The sequence below is a fragment of the Hydractinia symbiolongicarpus genome, chromosome 8 (genome assembly GCF_029227915.1).
Source record: "Hydractinia symbiolongicarpus strain clone_291-10 chromosome 8, HSymV2.1, whole genome shotgun sequence".
Classification (NCBI taxonomy): Eukaryota; Metazoa; Cnidaria; class Hydrozoa; order Anthoathecata; family Hydractiniidae; genus Hydractinia; species Hydractinia symbiolongicarpus.
This window is the reverse complement of record NC_079882.1, coordinates 5,966,534-5,989,264: the sequence shown is the minus strand read 5'-3', so window position 1 is coordinate 5,989,264 and position 22,731 is coordinate 5,966,534. Positions and strand designations below refer to the sequence as shown.

Sequence of the window (22,731 nt, the reverse complement as noted above, 5' to 3'; positions counted from 1 at the left end):
CTCGATTATCAGTAAGTTTTTATTTCCTCCTGAAATGTTGCCAAATCTACAACATTCCCCAAATTTCACCCTGAAACCTTAAAATGGTAAAGTTTCAAATCTGTATTTTTTTTGGCGTATCCGAAAGAAAGTGGGCAAGTTCTGAAGAAGAAGAAAGACGATTTGAATATAAATAAACTGTATTTTGTATGTATAAAACTTTGTTTATAAATATATAGGTTAACATTAAGAATTACTAGTTAATACAACTAAAATTTAAATAAATACGGCAACGCTCATAAGGTATGATACATGTCAAATTCACAATATGATAAATATTTTAAATGTTCCTAAAGGTAGTATAATCTTTCCTCCAACATATATGGTATATATAAAAATATTATTTACTATATATACAGTTTGTTTTTTCTTAACTTTGCGAGCGCAAATTTTTGTGATTTGTCGCGCAAAAAACAGGATTAAAAGTAATTTTTTTTACGCTAGCAGGTTACAATGGATATTAAAAAAGCTGCCTCGTTCTTTAATAAATCGGAATACGTGGCGAATTTTTACCCGTAACATAAACATTTTATTTTTCAGGGCAAATATTTGGTAAAAAATTATTACCGCAAAACTTACTAACCCCATATCTTCGCTTTATAGCGTTTGCGTTAACTTTCTGTTGGTCGTGTGAAAAATATGCACACATCAAAAGTAAATTCCATACTATTAAAATTCATTCTCCTTGTGGTCTTCGCTTTTTTATTTCTTCAGAAACTCTTCGCAGCAACGCACCTTTAACTTGATCTCCCAAATGATATTTTTCAGTTACATTTTCAACAACACTTTGCGCCGAATCATTCTAAAATAAATGTTTTTCTACATCTTAATAAAAACACAGTAACAAATCAAGGAGCAAAATCCTAAAAGAGCACCATATACTTATTTCAAACACAATGAAGGAAGAAAGCTTACGTACCTGATTTACCTTTACTTGCACAATATTTCCATGTTTTGTAAGGAATTCCAAATTAAATAATGGTTCATCTAAAAAAATATATTATTGTTAAAACATGTTTAGGTACTACCTGTTATCATTCAAAACTAATGATTTACCCAGGTTAACCTCTTCAGTTTACATTGGTGAGCTGCTTCCCAACAGAATGTCTGAAAGGCATGAACTAATGCATTTAAAACTCTTTTGTAAGTATGGCACTTTATCCAAGAAGACAACATAACCTAAGAATTATAGTGCCTTGTTCACATGCAGAATTTTATAAGCAGATGACTGATATATAGTAACCTAAGAACTCGAAAAGGAAATAGGTTGATTTACTAACCATAAGTTTTAAGTGAGGTTTTGCCAAGTTGAAAGTAAAAACAGGACAGTAAGCTTGGGTCAAGATAATTTTTTTGCATGCAACAGCAAACTGTAAAAGCACAAATTTTCATTTGCACAGAATGTTTCGTGAATTTTGGGTCTTTTTGTGAAAGTTTAGGATCTGGAAACTCAGAAGTACCCTTATTTTATCCAACTCAAGTTATCTGTACAACTAGTTGCACTGTACTAATCATCTTAAAACCAATTTAAAAGACATAACTACACTATTAAAACTGAAAACGACCTTTCCTTTTTACCAAAAATACCCACTGCTGTTAGCTGGCAAATGTGTTTGTTGTTGTTTTTCTGTTGGTTCAGGGCAGTAGCCTCCTCTAAGATTTTTCTTATAGCTGAGCTGCATTGTCTTTTGAAACCACTACTTTGTGTATTAGTACATATCATAATAACTGTGAAACATGTATATATATTGCATTATCTTTGAAACAAGCAAACAAATCATTTATTCATATATTGTATATCATGCATTTTTAAAAAAAAGTTGAAAAATCAGCTTTGAGCCAGATAAGAATGCATTTTTGGTTTTATTGATATGTGGGAAAAAACTGCTTACAAAAGAAAAGGGCCTCAAGTATTTACAAAAAAAGTTTGTAAAAAGAAGCAAATGTATGAATTTCCCTGACTACTAAATGCGAAATCATTTAATTTAGACATTCAGATATTACACGGAAAATACAAGCTCTACACCCTAAAATGAAAAATATTCAGCCAACTGAATATTAGCAACGATTTCAGGTTTAACAGGGTGGCCACTCAAAAATTTAATTCCACAACCCTTTGGAAGTATATTTTTACAGTTTTCAATAATGTATATATATATACTGCAAACTGCTTGTAACAACAAGCATATTCCAATATATCAGCAGAAACTGACTTAAGCTTTTGCAGAAAAAAGCATACATATAATGTCAGTTTACCTAAAGGGATACGAGACCTTAATTTTTTGGGGGAAACTGGTCTGATTTTTAGGTGCAGAAAGTTATAATGAAGTTTAACTGTTTACATTATGACTACTTTAAAAACCTTGGTGAGAAGCCTAATTAAGGGCAGTCACTTTTAAGAACAGTTTTTAACAATTAATTTTGTATCAATAATAAATATAATGGCTGTCAAAATTACTTATAAAACTCCACACCATTCTTTTTGTTTAAAAATGCAGCACTTGATATTTACAAATAAATACAGTATAAAACTGTATTGCATATTATGGAAGTTGTATAATTCGAATTTAAAAGGGAGAAATAGAAGTTCCAATTGAAATTTTTAACAATATTACTGGATAAAAGTGTACCAATTACTGTCCTTTGTATAATGTTAAAGGGGCACTTTTACTATACCACCAGTAAAAATTATTCAACATATCATTTCCTACAATTGCTACAATGTCACAATTGTTAGGATGCTACATTGCTACTACTGTCAGGCGTTAAAAGAATGAAGACATGTATTGTTTTCAAGTCTTTTCAACAAATCTTTATTTACTGGTTATGTACCTAAATGTTGGAAGACTAAAAGGGTCTCGCCTATTTTTAAAAGTGGCAATAAAACAGATCCTACTAATTATCGGCCTATCTCCATTTTGCCAATTCCTATGAAAATTTTTGAAAAGTTAGTGCATGAGCAAATGTCTCATTTTATTTCTGAGCACAACTTCCTGAATGACAGACAGTCTGGATTTCGAAAACTCTTTTCCACAGAAACTGCAGTAGTCGATGTCTCTGATTTTATTCTTACTGAGCTCGACCAACATAACTTTGTTTGTGCTGTGCTCATTGACCTTAAAAAAGCTTTTGACACTGTTGATCATAAAATTTTGTTAAAAAAACTATGGTGTTTTGGCATCAGAGATGCTGCCTTTGACTGGTTCGAGTCCTACTTAACGGACCGAATGCAGCTGACTCTTGTAAACGACACAGGATCAGATCTGCTTCATGAAGACGCTTTTGGGGTGCCGCAGGGATCTGTGTTGGGGCCCCTGCTCTTTCTTTTGTATATTGATGACTTAAAATCTGTCATCAATTCAAACTACCACCATCTATATGCGGATGATACAATAATTATTTCGTCTCATAAAAACTTGGATACCCTTGTCTCCCAGGTCGAGTTAGAACTTTCGCAAGTCGACCTCTGGCTGAATAATAACAAAATGACTATTAATACGGACAAAACTGAAACAATCTTTTTCGGCAACCACAGCCAGTTAAAAAAAGTTGAGAACAAAACTATCAACTATATGGGTATTCCTTTGAAGAGGAGCGAAAAAGTTAAATATCTTGGGGTAACATTTGATCAAAAAATGCAATGGGAAAAGCACATTAATGACATAAATAGAAAAATACTAATTAAATATTCTAAAATTAGAACCATTGCATCCTGTTTAACACCTCACACAAAAAACCTTTTAATTAATGCACTTGTCATGCCATATTTCAACTACTGCTCCTCGGCATGGGCTTGTGCCACCCAAGGTAGATTGGGAAAACTAGAAAAACGATTAAAATGTGTCCGTACCTTTCTTGGGAAAGAGAGGGAATATTCAATGAATAATTTACTCATCAAAAACGATGCTATATTAGTTTTCAAATCCATGAATCACATTGCTCCTGATTACATGCGCTCAAAATTCCTTTTGACAAAAACTGTCATAATCATCAAACAAGAGGAGCTTCAAAAAACAGGTTCACACTTCCCTTGGTCAACACGGAATTTGGCAAAAAAGCCTTCCAATTTAGAGCTGCAAAAGTGTGGAATAATCTTCCAGACCAAGTGACCTGTGATGGAAGTCTGCTTTCGTTTAAGACTTCCATCTCTAATGTATTTGGCAAATTCTAATGGAGATCACTTTTTAATTTTTTAATTTTTGTTTTTTATTCTTTTTCTTTTCAATTTTCACAGATTATAAATGTTGCTATGTTTGATTGAGCTGAGGCAGTCTAAGGTTTATCATTTTTTGTTTCTTTTTTGTTCTAGTGGCCCCCAGTGGAAACAATCCACTAACTATAGGTTTTTGTGATTTTCTGGGCTAGCCACTTTAAATATTTATTATTATTATTATTATTATTATTATTATTATTGTTTGTCAAAGCATTGCAGCTAGCAATCAAAGCAAATGTTACGATGAATGTGTTGCAAATGCTACGATGAATATGTTTTTAGCAGGTGGTAAATGGTAAAGTTTAGTTGGAAAAAAATAGCAATGTCAGATTTCTTATTCCAGTGTTTGTGATATGCTTCAAGGGTCTTTCTACTTTAGCTTTAATGAAATTTTTGTACATATAGTACAGGCAGAATGGCGCAGAGGTATCTAGCTAGCTAACTACATCAGACAATTCATACATAGCTACCAGCAACATGTTAAATTAATCAATTAATAGGTTGTTCTTTAGGTTTAGCCGTACCTTTAGTACTGTTCATCCCACCAGCTAGAAACCTAATGAAATCTGTAATTAACATGAGCTAATTATCTTTAGCCAGCTGTCATACCTTTGACATCTGTTGACGACATTTGTGAAAACTTTTTTAGAACTTCGACAGTTAGTTCTTCTTTGGTGGCAAGTGAATCTTCCTTATGTTCAGTACATTTCAACTGCTCCTTTTGTCTTTGTTCCTTGTCAAAAATATCTCTATCAATCTGATTTTTTATTATAAACTTCATAAATCCATGGTTTTTGTCCAAAGAAACAGAGCGGCTTCCTTTCTCCATTTTTTTATGTTTATGAATTCATCAGTTATTCAAATATTTTAAAGGCAGTCAGCCCCATCAAATCAAATAATAATCGAGACAATTCATGATGACCACTTGGCAGAGATCACTTTTAGGAAGGGCGGAAAACTGTCCCTCTGCTTGAACCTGAAGGGACTAATCTCGTCCAAAGGTCTGTTTATCTCTTCACCACCGGTGCACGGTTTAGGCTGTTTTGCTATATATTTTTTTACATCTCAAACAACAAACAAATATTCTGTATATTTGTTTGAGATATAGAAAGAAATAGAAGTTAGTCCGTGGAAAATTTCACGGCAAATCGCCAGTCGTACTTTTCCACCAAGGTCGTACATATTTCTCGAATTTCGTGCATCCTGGCCGCTTGTGTGTTTATATATAGTAACGAAATTTACTTAGACAGGGGGTCATTTTCTATTATTGTAGGTTCCATTTATAACGGCGTTTTTTATTCCAAAACCCCCGGTTTTTACATTGGCTCAGACAGACAGCGAGTATTATAATAGAGATATGGGGAATACAGTGGAATCCCCCTAAAGCGGACACCCTATAAAGCGGACAGCCCTCTAAAGCGGACAAAAATTTTTGCACCAGCAGAATTTAGGTCAAACTCTCATAAAAAAATCTCTATAAAGCGGACGATTATAAAGCGGACACTCTATAAAGCGGACAAAAATCTTTGCACCAAATGACAGTTTCCCTTATAAACACTCCCTATAAAGCGGACAATGGAAAAATAACGAGATGAAATGTCACTTTTTCTTAAAATTTAAACCATTTTACTTAGTACATCTTTGAGTTTTGTTATTTACCGAGTCCAACACTTTCCTTATATTTTTCTCGGCCCACTCAACTGCCTTTTCAACACCAATTAATTGGTACTGGGCAGGAATTTCTAGTCCGTAGCCAGCACCACGGTTCACTCGTTAAGCGATCTACTATTTTTGATGATACATGCCAAGAAATGTTGTCAACCATTACGAAAAAGATTGAGGAACTTCAGCTTCAAAATAGAAAACAATCCTCAATCAAAGATTATTTCAAATAGGGAGAAAAACGTGTATTGAAAGACCTATAAGATAAATGAAATATATCTTCGTAATATAACTTGGTTTCTTAGTTTATAACCTTAGCAACACTTAAAGGTTGGTTGCAACACCGACAAATTTGAGCTGCTAAACTTACTTTACACAGCCAACTTGGGTTCTTTGCTCGATAAGCTAAATCTATTGATGTTGCCGTCTACCCTAGTGTTGCAAGTCACCCCATGATACCCGCCAGTACTACAAAAAAAGCTTTTTTGGTCAAAATTAGGTCTAAAACTAATTTTTTGGTCAACTTCCTATAAAGCGGACATCCCTCTAAAGCGGACACTTTTTTTTGCACCAATGGTGTCCGCTTTAGAGGGATTCCACTGTAGTAAAAACAAACATATTTTTAGTCAAGATTTTAGAGAGAAAAAAAACGGTAAATCATTTCAGAGGTAAAAAAGCACAAAGTGGAATATTGTATAAGCATAGTTGACAACCAACTTGAAGAATTTTCTCAATGACTGCAACATAACCAAAAACAGTACTCATATTTTGTTAGTAGATAGCGCCACCGGTTATCGTATTTCATTAGAGCAATACCTAATACTGATATGTAAAGTCGGCACTCGTTGTTATCTCGACTACCCGTTGTCTCGACCTTTTTTACCAGTCCCGTGGAAGGTCGAGATAACGAGCGACTGTATTATTTACAACCTTTTAAAAAAATTATCATACATCACCACATTCCGATCATCACTGCTGGTGATCATCTGAACAAGGACAATGAAATAACGCTGCTGTCTTGGGTGGCCTTGGAATTAGAATACGAAATTCGAAGTACTTGACACACTAACTAATGCATGAAAAAGGTGACGTTGGAAGTGTAAAAACAATTGAAAAGACGAAGACGTCAACAGTAGAAAAAAAGCCCGACCAAATGTGTGCAGGTAGATTTCGAAGTAAGAAATGTAGTTTCCTGCAAGAATAGTGGATTCTTCACTCTGCGATGTAATGAGAATCGCGTTATTGCTTCAATTGTATTAGCATAAGTAGAGCTTTTCTTTTTTATTTTACCTCAAAATTAGTGTGCTAAGTACTTCAAATTTCAAGTGCTACAAAGATGATGGAGTGAAACTTGAACCGACCCACGACATCTCCCTTGTTAGGCGAATGCTCTACCGACTGCTCTATCGATACGATGTAGACGAGGCGAGGATACTACCTCCTTGCCACACCTTAAAGTCCAGGCTTACTTATACTAATATGTCTCACATTCGCACCGTTGTTCCTATTATACTTTAATTCTACTTAGCAAGTATGTCAGCGGAAGATGTAAGGTAACAGGTGAAAGGCGCAACATCGCAGTGCAAACATCAGTCACAACCACTCTTCAACGAGCATTCTTTCATGTACAAGGTTTTAAGCTAAACGTTCGAAGAGAAAAAATCACTCAATGCTTCAAAAGAAATGAGGATAAAAAGAAAAGAAAACAACATATGGCGAGGAGTAAGAAATGTGGAAGAAAGATCATTCATGCCAATAGTATTCGTGACAATGGCATTGGTAGTGGAAATTCAAGTAGAAATTCAACTTCAGAAATAATAGCTGAAAAGAGGGACAACAGTTTTATAAGAATGAAGGTTTTTGTTTTCATTATTTAGATCGTCTACGGGGTTCTCGAACATTGAACATAGAGTATTCTTTGAATTAGCAAATACTATTACGGATGTGTATATCTTAATGTAGGATACGATGGACATGTCAACTTTTAATGTTTTTGTATCCTTCCACACGGATGTCTCTGTCCTTTGTGTAATGGTTTATAAAATTAGTTAGTGTTTGCCGGTAAATCTCCATTATATATACATATAAATATAAACAAAACATTCTTATAAAAACTCGAGATAAATAAAACACGCAGTTTTTACAAAAACCATGTAGCATTGTGAGGTGTGACAAACGTATCTGTATAACTAACTTTTTCTAACCTCTTTCCAAGGCTGCTCCCTATTAATGATGGTAGCGCGTTCTGAATTTTTATTGATTATGAAAAAAATTGTGTGCCTGCAAGCGCTTGGATGTTGATCCGCCCATAATATTATTAGATAGTCTGAAGGGGCCAATGACAGAAAAACTTTTCCAACTAAGAATATCCAGGTACAATAATAATCACATTCCTTTTCGGTGTCCACGATTCTATGGGTAAATGTTACTGCATCACCAATTCTAATATCTCCTTCAACCGACACCGCTACATCCTACTATAAATTATCGTACCAGGAAACATTACTGATAAACGACAAGTAAGAGAGCTAGAAAGAGGCTGGTAACCATTTATATATTGCTGTTGTAAAAACATAATAAGGAAAACGCTATTAAGGAGTTTTGCAAGTGTACACTTTGTCTCATTCTTTTAGGGAGGATGTAATAAATCACTTAAACGTATTAATTAGGCGGTAAGTTACAAGTAGTGATTAGAAAAAATTACTGTACAGATTGAAACTAAAAAATGGCCTGAGTATGAGTTTATTCAAGCCGTGATATAATTACCATGCTTTCAGGAACCGACCATAGGGTTCGTCTCATAAAACCATAGACAAAATGCTCCACAAACGGGTCGAGTTTTCTTCAGCCCATATTTTTTTACATATAAAAAAACCTCTTTAGCCGTAGTTTAATGAGAATGAAACCATAAATGGGTGAAAAAGTTGTTGTTTTTAAAGAAAAAAAATATTAAAAAAGCATATATTTTAGAACAAAAATATATCATCATTACAAAAATGTTACAAAAAATTTTGCGTAAAAAATATGTGATATAAAATTCATATCGAATTTTTGCAAGAGATTACAGCACCACTGAATATAAACCTGCAAAGTTATTTCAATAATACACGAATCCACATATTGAGATGACGTCACTAAGGTAAATATCCACTCTGTTAAATATATATACTGTTGCCATGGTAACTCACTCCAAGATCTTATTAGAAGCATTTTCTTTATATGGGTCCAACGGGATTGTCTTTGTCCCTTTTTTAAGACTTTTTGTGTTCACATCTAAAAAAAAGTTTATTAATGTAATCTATGGTTTTTATATTCACTTATGTTAGTCTCCAATCCTCTTTACGTTTCTTACGGTTTTCTTGTGGCACTCATTCTTTCTGTGTAAGAGACAGAAAACACTGCGTAAATATGTAAGACTGTACATGACTTATGACAGGCGCACGGATTAACGCCCTTTAAAAAACACGCCTTCAAAGAACCATAATCATAAGAGAAGCTTTCTTTGTTTTGTTTTTTAATAAGATACATACCACAATCAATCTCTTCAGTTGAACGTGTTCCATCGATCTCAGCTCCATTTCTATCGACACACCAACAATCGCCTCGTTTTTTGTTGCACTGTTTCGGCATAAAAAACCCATCTTCGTCGCATTTCGGCGTAAACAGACCAGGCATTGGTTTAGGTTCTCCTCTCAACAAAATTGTTGGTACTGCTTGCATGATTTTCGTACATGGTGGAGCTAGAAAAATAGTTATAGTAATCGTTATGAATTGGGAATTTTTTCAGCTAAAAAGTAAGTTTTCCATTCTGAAATATCCTATCAAGGCTTGCCGCATTTCCGTATTCTGTCTCTACACGATTATCGCCGTGCTACTGACACACGAAAAGCGTCATATGAAGAACGGGCGAATCCGTGGATTTATCTGGTTTGATCAAAATCGCAATGTTTAGACACAATTTTTTTATTTATAAACACACTCCTACGCAGAGAACATTACCAATTGAATCTAGTAGGGGGTAGAAATGAAATCCCAAAAAGGACAGCGACAGCGAAAAAACAAAAAAGCGAACGTACTCAAGCATAAACATTGACAGAATTCTTTCAACACCACCTTTCCATCTTGATTTGTGTCGCAATCACGAAGGAAGGGTTTGATGCAATGCTCGTTGTTAATTTGCTCAATCTCGTACAACTCAACAGCACTCAGCGCATCATCCTTGTTCGTGTCCAAATGATGAAACATCCACTTAACAGGTGTCAAACAAACTTGTTTTTCCAAATCTTTATCATCTTGCGCCTTGCAAGCCAACACAGAATCTAAACAATAGAACGTTTCCTCATTAGTTACTATAACCATTTTGTATGATGTTTAGACCTTTTCGTCACAATTCCATCCAATTTTACGCACAAAAAATGAGTTACACACACATCAAAAAAACTCTATCCACACAATTGTTTTTATGTTTTAAATCAGAAAGAAAATTTAACAAAAAATGCTTCGATTGTACACAGGTTTCTTCGTCATTTTTGTAGAAATCGGAATGGGTATCTTAATAGGTATTGGAATCCTATAATCTTCATGATATACTCAATATTTTTTCTCTCACAGAGTTTCCTAAACATAACGTGCTGCTGTCAAGAACGCCTTAATGAACAGCCTTCTCTTAAAAAAATATTTTGGGGAGTGTGATGGAATGTAACTAAAAATAAAATCTTCAACATTTTACCAAGGTTGTTGACATTATACGACTTACACATTGATTTCAATTTTGCATCGAGAAATGACATCTCCTTTAAAACGGGTTCTTTCTCAATACCCTCCAACTTCATCTCTTCTTCTTTTTCAGTCGTTTTAAGCACATGAAACCAATCGATGAGACGTGACGGAAGTTCAGACATTTCTTCAGTGGGACAGTTACCTAAAAGAGATGTATTGATAGTTGTAATCACGCGGTGTTTACTTAACGTCTACAACTTTATGCTTGACCAAAAAAAATATCCAAGGTATTTTTACCTGACCCTCTCTTGTAATATGTATCAGAATTTAAATGGATTTCTTGTTTTCTGAACATCTTCTCTTCAATTTCATCGAGAATGTCTTTATCTGTAACATCTTTATCCTCCAAAACATCTAATTTGATCTAAAAAATAGTCAAAGTTTTCAATGTTATTTAAAATAGATTAGTTAGCCCATGGCGAAATCTACAAGTTCGCTTGTCGTGCATATTTCGGTCATCAAAATGTTTCTTGTTTGATATTTTTTAGAAACGTTTAATTTTGAGCAAATAAATTTTTAGTTATCTTTTAGATCATCCCAAAATTAATTTTTAATTATATACACTTAATTACATTAAACTTTTAATGAATAGGTTCGCTATAAGGTGAAAGTTTTTCGTTTATTTTTTAGTGTGAATAAACCTGCTGAAATCAACCTTTATTAAACTCCATACATATTTTTTGGAAAGCAAAGGAAACGCCCACGTGATTCCATTACAAAGATATGCTTACGTATTCTTCATTATTTGTATCGTGCTTCTTATGCTCTTCAAGTTGATGGTTTCTTCTCAAGTTGTTGAGCTCGATAACAGTTTTTCTGTCTATATTGTAAATTTCAGCAGAATCTATAAAAAGATTCAGCAGGTAAAATAAGAAATTTTATATACCTTGTCGGAAATAACTTTTGCTAGGTTATTGCGAAACTTTCGCGCTTTTTTTGTCCATATTGCGAAAAATAATTCTCACGAAATATTTCGGGACACCTTAATTCGAGATAATACCTACGCATTTTTTTTGTTAGACACAATTCGTGAAAATGCAGAATGATGAGGCTGAAATCTGCAGAAATTCTATAATATTCAAAAAAAAAAAGATTTTTTTCGGCTTTGTTTTTAGCGAGCCGAAAAGGTATATTTTGTATAGTATATTTGGTGTTAATTTTAGCGGATGCCATGAAAATGTTATCAAATATTTTTGTAAGCAAAGCTAAATCGTTTACACATAAAACATCCACACAAGTACACTTTTAATGAATCTTTGTTATTTTGACGCCAGCGCTTCCTTTCTTCCTCTAAAAGAAATTTCGCTCTTTTTCTTTCTGAGATAAAATTTCCCGAATTATTGGTATTTTTTTTTATATTTTATGCGGGTACGGGTAATAAATTTGCGAATTTGGTCAAAAGAAAGGTGTTTAAGAAAGGAGAGGTAATTTCGTTTGTATGTTTTTTTTTATATACTTATTTCCAATAAATTTAAACAATTTAGCCACACTTGTCATTAATATTAGTCAAAATAATTTAAACATTCTGGAAACATGTATTGAAAAACATTTGTGCTAATGTAATCAACTGGCATTAATTTCAGAGTATAATTGCATAAAATAAAATAAATGACATGAGCAGATGTTGTCATCAAATACTCTTTTAAATACTTTGTATTCTTTTTATGTTGCTTTTCCGTGATGATTTATTGCCATCCCATGAAAAGAAACACATGGCTTAAACTACAAGCAGATTTATTTGTAACACAGGATAATGCAACTTCGTGTGTATTTTTCACAACTTAAAAAGATTTAGAGCTAATTCTGATATATTATATTTAACCTCTTTATTATTTGTATCAAATATTTGATAACTTTAAAACCATGATGGTGAGAAAAATTCAGCTAGCAAAGTTCTTTAGAATTCCTGCATGATATCATTCACAAAAATAGCATCAGCAAAATAAACATTATTTTTTGAAAAACAAATAACATTTCAGGATACTATATAATGACCATAATGTTTTATAAACATGGTGACTTAGATATATATTATGAAAGACATCATAAGGCACCAATAACAACAGCAACAATGTTATGTTTGTCATCATAGGAAGCAGAAAGTTTTTAAAACCATAAAGATGTTTTAGAGATGACTTTATAGATCATTATTTAAATTTATTACTTCTGAATTTTTTATCCTGAATAAAAAAATGTCATAACTTGTCATTTTCATAGTTCTACCAAAAAGTTGATCAATTATACTGACCGACCCACTTGCTTGAAACTCATTTTCATTTTTACTTTAAAATAAAGAAAGTGTCTTATAAACAAAAGGGTTTGAATATGTTACAGATACATTTGGCCAAGCTGTATGCAAGTTTCAAATGTCTATAATGAATAATGTTAGTATTCTGTGGTTTTCTTTAATATATTGCATTGAGGACAGTATTATCTTAAATCTATACATAAATACATACCACATGGACATTTTCCATCACATGCAAAACCAATTATCTTGTCCTCTATGCACTCCTTTTGCCTCAACCTACAATATGATGTGTATGTGTTTCCATCCTTACCACATACAGGCTTTAAATCTGTCTCACATTGCTTGCAGATTTTCTACATTATATAAATTAGACACAATCAAAATTAGAAAATATAAATATACACAAATATAAAGTGTATATAATAAGATAATGATAAAAAACAATTTTAATAAAATTTTGGAGGGTAAAATATCACTCAATATGAAGCTGGCAAACAAAATTTGGATTAAAACATCTGCATATAAGATTTCAAATCAGATATAATATATTCTGTCAAGCATATGTATTTTCGAACTGTTAGGATTTCCTTACAGAAAAAAAATTGTAAGCAAGTGAAACTTTTGTTATTTCTCATATTTTCATTTGTTGTTTTTACCACTGTTTCCTACTTTAATGGAAGTGCATGCAACATAGAGGAAATAGAAAGAATACAAAAAATGTTACAAAGGAAATACATAAGAGAATGTTTGTTTTCAAAAGGTGTTTAATGTTGTTGTCTTTTTAAGTATATATATAATGATGACTGTATAAAAATATTCAAGAGCCATTAGCCATATTAAAGTATAAAACTTTTCCACAATGAAAAATTAATATTATATATATAAATATATTATCATAAGTTTAATGATAACACTTTTTAGAATAAAACAATATATTTAGGCTCAATCGTTCATCAGTTGTATAATAATACCTATATGTTTCAATACTTTTGTCTATCTGTGAGTCAATTGGAAATCCAGGGGTTTTGTAATAAAGAATGCAATTACAATTAAACCTATAACCCTTAATTAAGTAAATTTTATTACTTTATATAAACAGGCGGCACATATAATTGATTGGTGATTATACCATAGTTTCTGAAACTGAATCACCCTATTCAATTTCTCAAACCGAAGGCCAAAAAACTCCTGACTGGGGATTGCTTTCCATAAGGGTAAAAGTTGCAGGAAACCATCTCGAGCAGACAAAAAATGAATATATCAGAAACTGTTACCTAAGTTTAAAATAAAGCGGTAGCAAGAAAAGTTTGTATTGTATCTTCAGTTGTTTTTATATATCTGTGTTATAATACCAGAGTTTTTATCTGGAGGCCAATAATGGTAGCTGCCAGTAGCAGCAAGCGAATTCCAATCAATTTTCCCAATGGGTAAATTGCTGTGGGCTTTTACAAGCTTACAACTTGTATGAAATTAATGCCAGATTTTCAAGAAGAAATACAAGATATTGCAATGTAATATAATATTTTGGTTTAAATTTTTGGTTCAAAGATAATCTTAATATTATTACTTTGTTTGCGTAATTTTTGATACAATCATTTTTTTTATAAGAAACTCGCCTTGTACAGAAAAACAAAACATTTTTTGAGAACACGATTTTACACTGTAGCTACTCCGCTACTGTGGCCAAACATGAGTGGAGGTAAACTTAAAAATTAAAAATATGCAAAATATATCAGTTTCAAAGTTATAAAAGTAACACTTAAATTAAAATATTAAAAGGATGACTTACCAACTTTTGAGCAGTAGTTATTGAGAACACCAACACTAAAACAGTCACCACACGAAGCATGTTTTCTGTTGGTTTGTTTGCGCTATTTTTAACGTGGTGCTAAGCTTAGTTAGTATTTTCTAACTATCTAGTAATGTAAAAAATAACACACAATTAGCTAGCTGGATAACTGATTAGAATTATATATTATATTTCCTACGATTTTAACATCACCTAAACTTGGTATCTATATATTCGTTTGATATAAATAAATATGACACTGACAAATGGAGTACTTCAACTCAAAAACAGTTGACATTTGTTTACATAATGATGTATCCAGCGAATGTATGAATAATTTTAACGCGCTAAAGTTGCAAAAAATTAGAAATTTAGGGGGTAGAGTTAAAAAAAAATCAATTTAATCTAAGTTTTTTGTTATTTAAAATTTTTCTCTCGAAAGCTGTAGGTAAAAAGTAGTATTTTACTTATTTTAGAGGCTTTTAGTTTTCCTTAGAAGTAATACAAATTGCATTTTCTTTAATAATATGCTCCCTGACGGAGAGTATGTTGACATCTGATTGGTTAAAATTAAAGTGATTATTCCCGGAAATCCTAAATAGGGCGCTATAGTGATATAAACTACATTGTAAATTCGTGTAAGCGTTTACATAACTTCATAATGAAACGTTTCTCTGCTGAAACCCAGATTTGTTATCGTTTTTTTAAAGCAGCTGTATTTACTTACATTTTAAGGTATAGGAAATAAGCTTAACATTATTTTACACGTGTGCTGCTGTATGAAACTCAGGTCTCCGTCATCCAAACACAAAATGGCATGTGTTAGCTACGTTTATATCTCAAACTGTAGATTGAAAGTGAAACATCTTTATATGCTTTTTCTCCTTATAGTATTGTTTTCTGTTGCATTATTGTCAATAATAGCACATTATAATTCATTGAAATATGTTTGGGAAGAAATAGATTTGCTGCATAAATTAGATCCAGATGAAGGTGTTATACAAGAACGCTTTCAGGAAAGATGGGGATATTTTATGTCAGAAGAAGAAAGAGAACAATGGAAAATTAATGATCAAAGTGAATTGCGTATGAAGGAATTAGATGGTATACCTATATGTAACTAGCATGCAATGATACTATTTTCCTATTGCTAGGTACAAACAAAGGTGCCGATAAGCCGCAAACGCCTGCATTTATAGATAAACTCCTTTATCTGAATATTCAACGGTAAACTCTTTTGTCTCTGCCATCTGCATGGCAGGAAAAAGATACAGAAGCTAGGTAAAGCAAGGTCATTTCCATTCAGCTTCTTTAAACAAAAGTAATTTTTTGATGAAAATGTATTCAAATGAATCAAAAAACATCAATCTGTATCCTAAATAGTTGAAAACCTCAACAATGTTTCTATGAGAAGAATTCCACAGGGAATTCTCTTGGGCAAGCTCTAGCATCTTTTTACCTCCAACGCAAATTGCAGAGTCAAAAGAGCTTACCGCCTAAAAGTAAAAAAGGGGTTTGAATTTGTTCCGAAAACTCTGGCATACTGTACTCCCAAATCCGCTGAATTATTCCTAAAATGCCAAAAACACTTTCAAGTCCATTGATGCGGCCACAAAAGGACAACCCCAAATTTTGTTTAAAAAGTCCCTGCTTAACATTTTCAAACAAAAAAAAATGTGGTTTATCAGCACGCTTGTTTCTATTTTGATATTTAAAAATCTAATTTGGAAAAATTGTATCTTTGCAGGCGAAACTATACCACCCATAATCTTATCTCTAAGATCACTAGTACAACCTTGCCTTTAGATAAAATATGTCAAAACAATAGCAACCTACGCTTGTGGACCTGCGTTATTTCTGCCAATACAAACTAGCCACTACCGTTGAGAACTCACCCCTATGTAGTCATCTCAAACATACATTTTTGAGTGATTGAAAATGATCTACCTCAGCCAAAAAGATTGTTTTGCCTTGACAAAACAATAGATATAATGACACCGATGCTGCTTATTAAAATTCAAATCCGTACAAAACCCTTTATTATTAGGGAAGATATTGCGGCTCAATCAACTAATGAGGTTGATTGTAAAATTTGCCCTTATTGAGGTGAAGGATTTTAGAAATCAATGTGGGTACTCTTTATTAAAAAGGGCAATGAAATAATGGAGGGAATGTAAGACAATTTGTAAATACTGGTAAGGCTCTATTCCATTTCAAAATAATTTTTTAATAGAACAAAAAACAACAAAACAGAAAAACTTCTGTTGGTTCCACACATTTTAATACAAAAATTAAATTCATTTTGCACAATTCTCACAAAATAAAATAATCTGATTGGCTCTCTAGTTTTTTTACCTGTCGTTTCCATACAGAATGCAAAAAAAAAGTTAAATTCGATTCCCTGAAACATTTAAGTACCCATCCTCAAAAGCTTTTCTGTTTTTTGTACCTAAACTAGGGAAGGATGAAAAACATGGGGACATAGAAACCCGATGTTAAGCTGATAATGATGATGATAATGAATTGGTTTCACACTGTGTAAATGTCTAATGCAGGCTCAGCTTTCTATGTATTTTTAACCCAAAGAAGTTCAAAAGTTTTACACTTTTTGCATATCAATGTCTTTTAACACATTTTAACTTGTTAAAGTAAAAATGTTTAAAACTCTTTTTCTTGTAAAGTAGTTTTTTATCGTAATTGCTTAGAATTTTGTGATAACTTTCCTCCGTTTTGTCAAACATGATGCAATAAGCGCTGTTGTTCCTTAGTGTAAATATAGTATTTATTCATCTTTCACAAAATATATTTAAAAAAAAAATTATCTATTATAGTGATTTGGTTACATTATCCTTAAACTCAATGTAACCAACTTTAACTGCCCACAATGCCCACCAGTTCAAAAAAGATATATATGCTTTAACTGATTTTATTTAGAATATGATAAAGACTTGATGCTTTAAGTCAGCTGTGCAAGCAGTCTATACATTATACAATTTACTTTCACTTGATCACAAAATGAAATAAGTTTAAATTATTTAGAATCATTATTTTTATGTGATTCTAACCTGGTTGTACTTCATGGCTATCTAACTGATTGATCTATGCAAATTTCAGAGAGCCCATAGTACATTTTTACTAAGTATTAATATACTTAGTAAAGAAGTAATGAATGTAGTCTATGTAGAGCGCTACCAAACTGAGAACTCTGAACTCTGTAATTACATTACATATTTTATGTTCTATGATTCATATTTTCATGCTGATATAGTTTTTAGTCTAACTGAAATATGCTTATTATGAATAATTGCTGATACCCAAAATAAACAAGAAAGTATGTCCTGGATCCTGAGAATGAAACTTAAATATGTTGCATTCAGTGTTTTACTTCTCTTCTTTGTTGTGCTTGGTTACATCGGCTTTTTCTTTTTTGATGATGCAGATGAAGAACACCATTATAGGACAAGTGATGAAAAAAATGTTGGGGAAGTCGTTGAGGACATTCCTGACATGGAGGAGGAGGGAAATTTCTACGAGGGAAGAGAAGATCGTCTTTCTGAACTAGATGGTATCTTTTTTGTTTTGTCGATCCTTTAATCATTATTTGGTGTTTAAAACATCGAGATCATGCACTGTTTAAATGGAAGTAAAGTTACTATAAAAAAAGTTTAAAAAGGTTTTCACATTAATCACGTATTGGACTTGCAAATATTTTTATTTTGCAAAGCATTACTTTTAACAGACTCATTGATTTTATTTGATGATTTTCGTCTCTGTATTTTTAGATGGTTCCTACCATGACTTTGAAGTGGACAGGGTGGCGGCTCCTGTAATAAATTCTATTCAACATGCTGAGAAAGAAGAATTGCCATTTTTATTGTGGTGGACGCCTTTTACTGGCGACCAAGCCAAGATTAAACAGTGCTGGGAAGGCAAATGTCTTTTCAGCCAGAATCAATCCCTGTACGATCATCCATTAACAAAAGCTTTCTTTTTTTACGGAACAGACTTTCACGAAGACAAAGTACCTCTTCCACGAAAAGGTGTGTTCGTTAGTGTGTGCATACAATTTTGTCTGTCTGTTTGTCTGTCTGTCTGTTTGTCATAGCATGTACCCTACATTTAGGTGGCCTAAAGTTAAACTCCTGTAAGTCCCAGCTAAATGTTGCTCATTTAAACTGAAAATTACTGTTAGACAGGTAATACCTGGGTTGCGGTAACGAAAAACGTTCGAATGTGAGGGGGTATGTGTGCGCGAAAATTAAATTCGCGAAAATAATGAACACGAAAAAATGTATTGTATTAAAGAATATTATACTAAAATAGAACTCTATGGTATATCCTTCTTACATCTGTTTAGTACCTTTAACGGTATACAGTTACCTTATTCCATGAAATTAACGAGTCAAAAAATTAACGCGAATCAAATTAACGTGGTTCAATGATATTATTTTGAAAAAGGCATTTAATTAACGCGGTTGTGCAGGATTGTTTTCAAAAATGCATTTAATTAACGCGAATTCGAGAATATGCTATTTCACATGAAGCAAACATTACAGCAACAGTCGAATCCAGGCTAGTGAAGCGGTCCCCTTATTACAAGGCGGTTTGGAAATCAAAATAAAAGTTTTCGTTGTTTGGAAAGACAATGTTAAAAATTTTAAAATTTTGGGAGAAGTAGTATAAAGATGATACAAAAGTTATTTTAAAAAAGATCACTGAAAATATTATTTTTATGTTTTTAAGATTTTATTGTAAAAAAGTCACCAAATTAACAGTATTTTAATTAACGAGTCATGAAATTAACAGTCTTTAAATTAACACTGCATTTAATTAACGGTCATTAAATTACCGCGAATTTTAAAAAAACCGCAATAATTTCACGACTCGTTAATTTCATGGAATAAGATAGTGTTTTTTTTTTCTTAGAACTGTTTTGCATATATTAACCAATCGTAAAATTGAGCAAAGCGTTTTTATTGTGTTTGATGATTGTAACCGTTAAACTTTGAATCCCTTGAGACCTTCAAAATAGAGCTGCATAGTCCATATACTCATGTTGAAAATAAAATGCAAATTATTACCAGAGTTTTTTTAACCTACGATAAGGCAATAGATATTTTGCTGGTGTTAATAAATGATGAGTTTGTCGTTTTGTAGTAAAATTGAGAACTCAAGGCTTTTACAAAATATAAGCAACTTAAGATTTTTTAGTTATTATTTACTATCTTGGACAAAAATATCGAGACGAAGACATTTTTTCCTTATTTTTCAAATGTGGACAGAAGTGCCAAACAGCCAATGGGCTGCAGCTGGCAGGTTGCAAATTCGCTACTTTTGCACACACATAAGCCAGGTACACAGCGTTAAAAAGTTGCTAGTCACGTTCTCTAGCACGCCCGCACACCGAAATAATCCACGTTGAGGCCCCGGAAGGCCCCGAAATTCGTAAGAAATGACCATGTTGGCGTCAGTCTCAAAAAGTTGCACATTTTAAGAGTTTAGACTTACCAAATAGCCTAAGTCTTCAGTCCGTTCTGAACTTTGACAAGTTCAAAATGTGTAAATTTAATCTAGAAATAGCCTACGCAATTACTTGTGGTGCCGAACTTTGAAATTAGATGTCTTGTCTCAACATATTGTGACCAAGCTTGTGGATCTGAAGCTTCTTAATGTTGCTTAATTTGATTCAACTAATTTTCGTAATATATGTATAAAGGAAAAAAGAAGAATAGAAGTCATATTTTTTTAAAAAAATGAAGTTATCAAAAATGAACTGACGTGTGCAACAAAAATGTCGTTGTAGTTTTCTTTTCTTTTTAAAAGCGCGTCCTGTTTTCACAACAAATTTTTTTTGTATTGCTGGTACATATTTTTGTACAGGAATGAAGTTGGTCAATAATTTTCCAAATCCAGTTCATTAGCTTCTAAACGAGTTGCTTATAAAAAATCGTGTAGTAAATTTGTATTGTTGTTTTTTATTATTTATTATATATGAATAAAAAAGCTACCTTATTTATTCCAGCTCACCACGAATGGGCGTTGTTGCATGAAGAGTCCCCTAAAAACCAACCACTATTTTTCTACGAAGATACCTTGGGACTTTTCAATCACACATCGACTTTTAAACAACAGTCGAGTTATCCGATCTCCACACAATATGTCAAGTCAGAGAAGTATATACTAAATCCTTTGAAATACTCTGTCCATGAGAAAGATGAATTTAAATTGAAACACGGCCTAGCGCCTGTCGTTTTTATTCAGAGTGGTTGCAACCCTCCATCTGATAGAGACTCGTATGTTCAAGAACTTATGAAGCATATTAAAATCGATTCTTACGGTAAATGTCTTCACAACAAAGATTTGCCCAAAGAATACCAAAGCGCGACCACCATGCATAACAAGGGTTTCATAGAGTTCTTACAAAAGTACAAATTTATGATTTCTTTTGAGAACGCTATATGTGATGATTACATGACGGAGAAAATATTCCGTACTTTGAACGTGGGCGCCGTACCTATTTATAAAGGGGCGCCAAATATACAAGAATGGCTACCGAATTCGCATTCCGCTATTGTTGTAGACGATTTTAAAAGTCCTAAAGAACTAGCAGATTTTATCCTCCACCTTGACACTCATCCAAAGGAGTATGAAAAGTATTTAGAATACAAAAGAAGTGGAATAACAAATTCGAAGCTGAATAAAACGTTGCAGGAGAGACAGTGGGGTGTTGATACGGTGTATAAAATGAGTTTTATAACTGGATTCGAATGTCATGTATGCGATCAAATTCATCGAAATAAAAAACGAGTGGCGGAGGGTTTGAAACCTATCGAACACAAAGCGAACATTGAACATTACGGTTGTCCAGCGCCGAAAAAATATGATTTGCCGCCCATAAATGGGGCTGAGGACTGGGAAAGAGAAACGTGGCTGTGGGAATACAACGATGCCGCAAAGCGTTCTGCAATTTTAAAAGAAAAGGTTTTGAGTAGTCTTAAGGTGTAAAAACCCCAAATACTTGGATTAGAGCCGGTTCAATAAGAGCACCCCTTTTAAACGGATTTTTATTTGATATTAGAAAGGGTGATTAGTTACTGTTTTCATAATAAGGTCCGGTTTGAGCCCGTGCCTTGCGGAAGTATATTATTTAAAAAACGCTTTATAATAAGCCGAACGTTGGTGGTATTTAAATTTTAGCAAATGAAACATAAACTTATAGGATATAAATAATTTTTCCTTGGTGTATCCCTGTGTCAGAAATACAGAATTTTAGAAATACCGAATTTTAGAAATACCGAATTTTCTTTGATGTTTTTTGGATTTACGTTGGTCAACAACGATTTTCATAAGTTCCATCACCACTAACCTAACAGGCACATCTTGTAACAAAAAAAAATTTATTTAGAGCAGATAATCGGTATTTTTCATTCAATTTCTGTATAATTAAAACACGTTAAAGGTAGCCAAAACGGATGCGTTGTACATGTTAGTTTTTATAAGCATAACGCTTATAAACATATTGGAGCTCAAATAAGGGAATTTTTTTAAGCATATACTAAGCATTATATTTCTCAGGTGATTCTTCTGATGTATGTTTTTTCTTATAGATGTTTTAAGTAGACAGTCTTAAGGCTTAATTATTACCACTGCACTGTCTGTGTATAGGGATTTGTCTGGTGTAATTATACCTTTAGCTTTGTGGTATAAAAAGGTATAAAAAAGGACGGGCGAACGCTTTGTTTTTTTCACGGGCCAACGACTAGTATAAATCTAAAAGCAAGCGGAAATTTCAAATTTCCGCTTGCTTATAAAAAACATGTAAATTTCTATTTGCGATGTCAGACGAATGCTGGTTATTTTTGCATTTTTAACATAAATTAAAATAATTTTTGAATATATTAATTTGGAGGATTTGTCAAATTATATTTGTAAGATTAAAAGGAAAAACGTAGTGCTAGTAAATTTTATGTTAGAAAGATTAAAGAACCTTAAAAAATA

At 32.7% G+C, this 22,731-nt stretch overlaps 3 protein-coding genes across 4 annotated transcripts; 1 reads left to right on the top strand and 2 right to left on the bottom strand.

The window, feature by feature from the left end:
- Window positions 1-161: 161 nt before the first annotated feature.
- On the bottom strand, window positions 162-5,193 carry LOC130655088 (UPF0561 protein C2orf68-like). The gene is made up of 3 exons (XM_057457791.1): window positions 4,862-5,193; window positions 959-1,026; window positions 162-841 (listed from the first exon to the last, which is right to left on the bottom strand). Exons 1-3 carry the CDS (start codon window positions 5,079-5,081, stop codon window positions 716-718), a joined length of 414 nt encoding a protein of 137 aa, XP_057313774.1. The 5' UTR covers window positions 5,082-5,193; the 3' UTR covers window positions 162-715.
- A 3,668-nt stretch (window positions 5,194-8,861) lies between these two features.
- LOC130655101 (testican-2-like) lies at window positions 8,862-14,894 on the bottom strand. Its single transcript, XM_057457801.1, has 8 exons — window positions 14,734-14,894; window positions 13,153-13,297; window positions 11,425-11,537; window positions 10,931-11,057; window positions 10,671-10,835; window positions 9,991-10,233; window positions 9,445-9,654; window positions 8,862-9,187 (listed from the first exon to the last, which is right to left on the bottom strand). Exons 1-8 carry the CDS (start codon window positions 14,791-14,793, stop codon window positions 9,099-9,101), a joined length of 1,152 nt encoding a protein of 383 aa, XP_057313784.1. The 5' UTR covers window positions 14,794-14,894; the 3' UTR covers window positions 8,862-9,098.
- Window positions 14,895-15,383: 489 nt separating this feature from the next.
- Window positions 15,384-22,644, top strand: LOC130656004 (alpha-(1,3)-fucosyltransferase 10-like). 2 transcript variants are annotated; one of them, XM_057458844.1, is made up of 3 exons: window positions 15,384-15,837; window positions 18,516-18,773; window positions 20,756-22,644. In XM_057458844.1, exons 1-3 carry the CDS (start codon window positions 15,513-15,515, stop codon window positions 21,736-21,738), a joined length of 1,566 nt encoding a protein of 521 aa, XP_057314827.1. In that variant the 5' UTR covers window positions 15,384-15,512; the 3' UTR covers window positions 21,739-22,644. The 2 variants fall into 2 exon arrangements, with proteins under 2 accessions (XP_057314827.1, XP_057314828.1); XM_057458845.1 differs by lacking the exon at window positions 15,384-15,837 and adding an exon at window positions 15,898-18,298.
- Window positions 22,645-22,731: the final 87 nt, after the last annotated feature.

Excerpts from the sequence above, each read along its gene's own strand:
- LOC130655088 (XM_057457791.1), bottom strand. The coding sequence starts at position 5,081 with ATGGAGAAAGGAAGCCGCTCTGTTTCTTTGGACAAAAACCATGGATTT. Across the intron at positions 1,027-4,861 it reads GTCGTCAACAGATGTCAAAG|ATGAACCATTATTTAATTTG; the intron begins GTATGACAGCTG and ends ATATTTTTTTAG. Across the intron at positions 842-958 it reads TGCAAGTAAAGGTAAATCAG|AATGATTCGGCGCAAAGTGT; the intron begins GTACGTAAGCTT and ends CATTTATTTTAG.
- LOC130655101 (XM_057457801.1), bottom strand. The coding sequence starts at position 14,793 with ATGCTTCGTGTGGTGACTGTTTTAGTGTTGGTGTTCTCAATAACTACT. Across the intron at positions 10,836-10,930 it reads ATATTACAAGAGAGGGTCAG|GTAACTGTCCCACTGAAGAA; the intron begins GTAAAAATACCT and ends CATCTCTTTTAG. Across the intron at positions 9,188-9,444 it reads AACTGAAGAGATTGATTGTG|ATGTGAACACAAAAAGTCTT; the intron begins GTATGTATCTTA and ends ACTTTTTTTTAG.
- LOC130656004 (XM_057458844.1), top strand. The coding sequence starts at position 15,513 with ATGAAACTCAGGTCTCCGTCATCCAAACACAAAATGGCATGTGTTAGC. Across the intron at positions 15,838-18,515 it reads GCGTATGAAGGAATTAGATG|ATGGTTCCTACCATGACTTT; the intron begins GTATACCTATAT and ends CTGTATTTTTAG. Across the intron at positions 18,774-20,755 it reads AGTACCTCTTCCACGAAAAG|CTCACCACGAATGGGCGTTG; the intron begins GTGTGTTCGTTA and ends TATTTATTCCAG.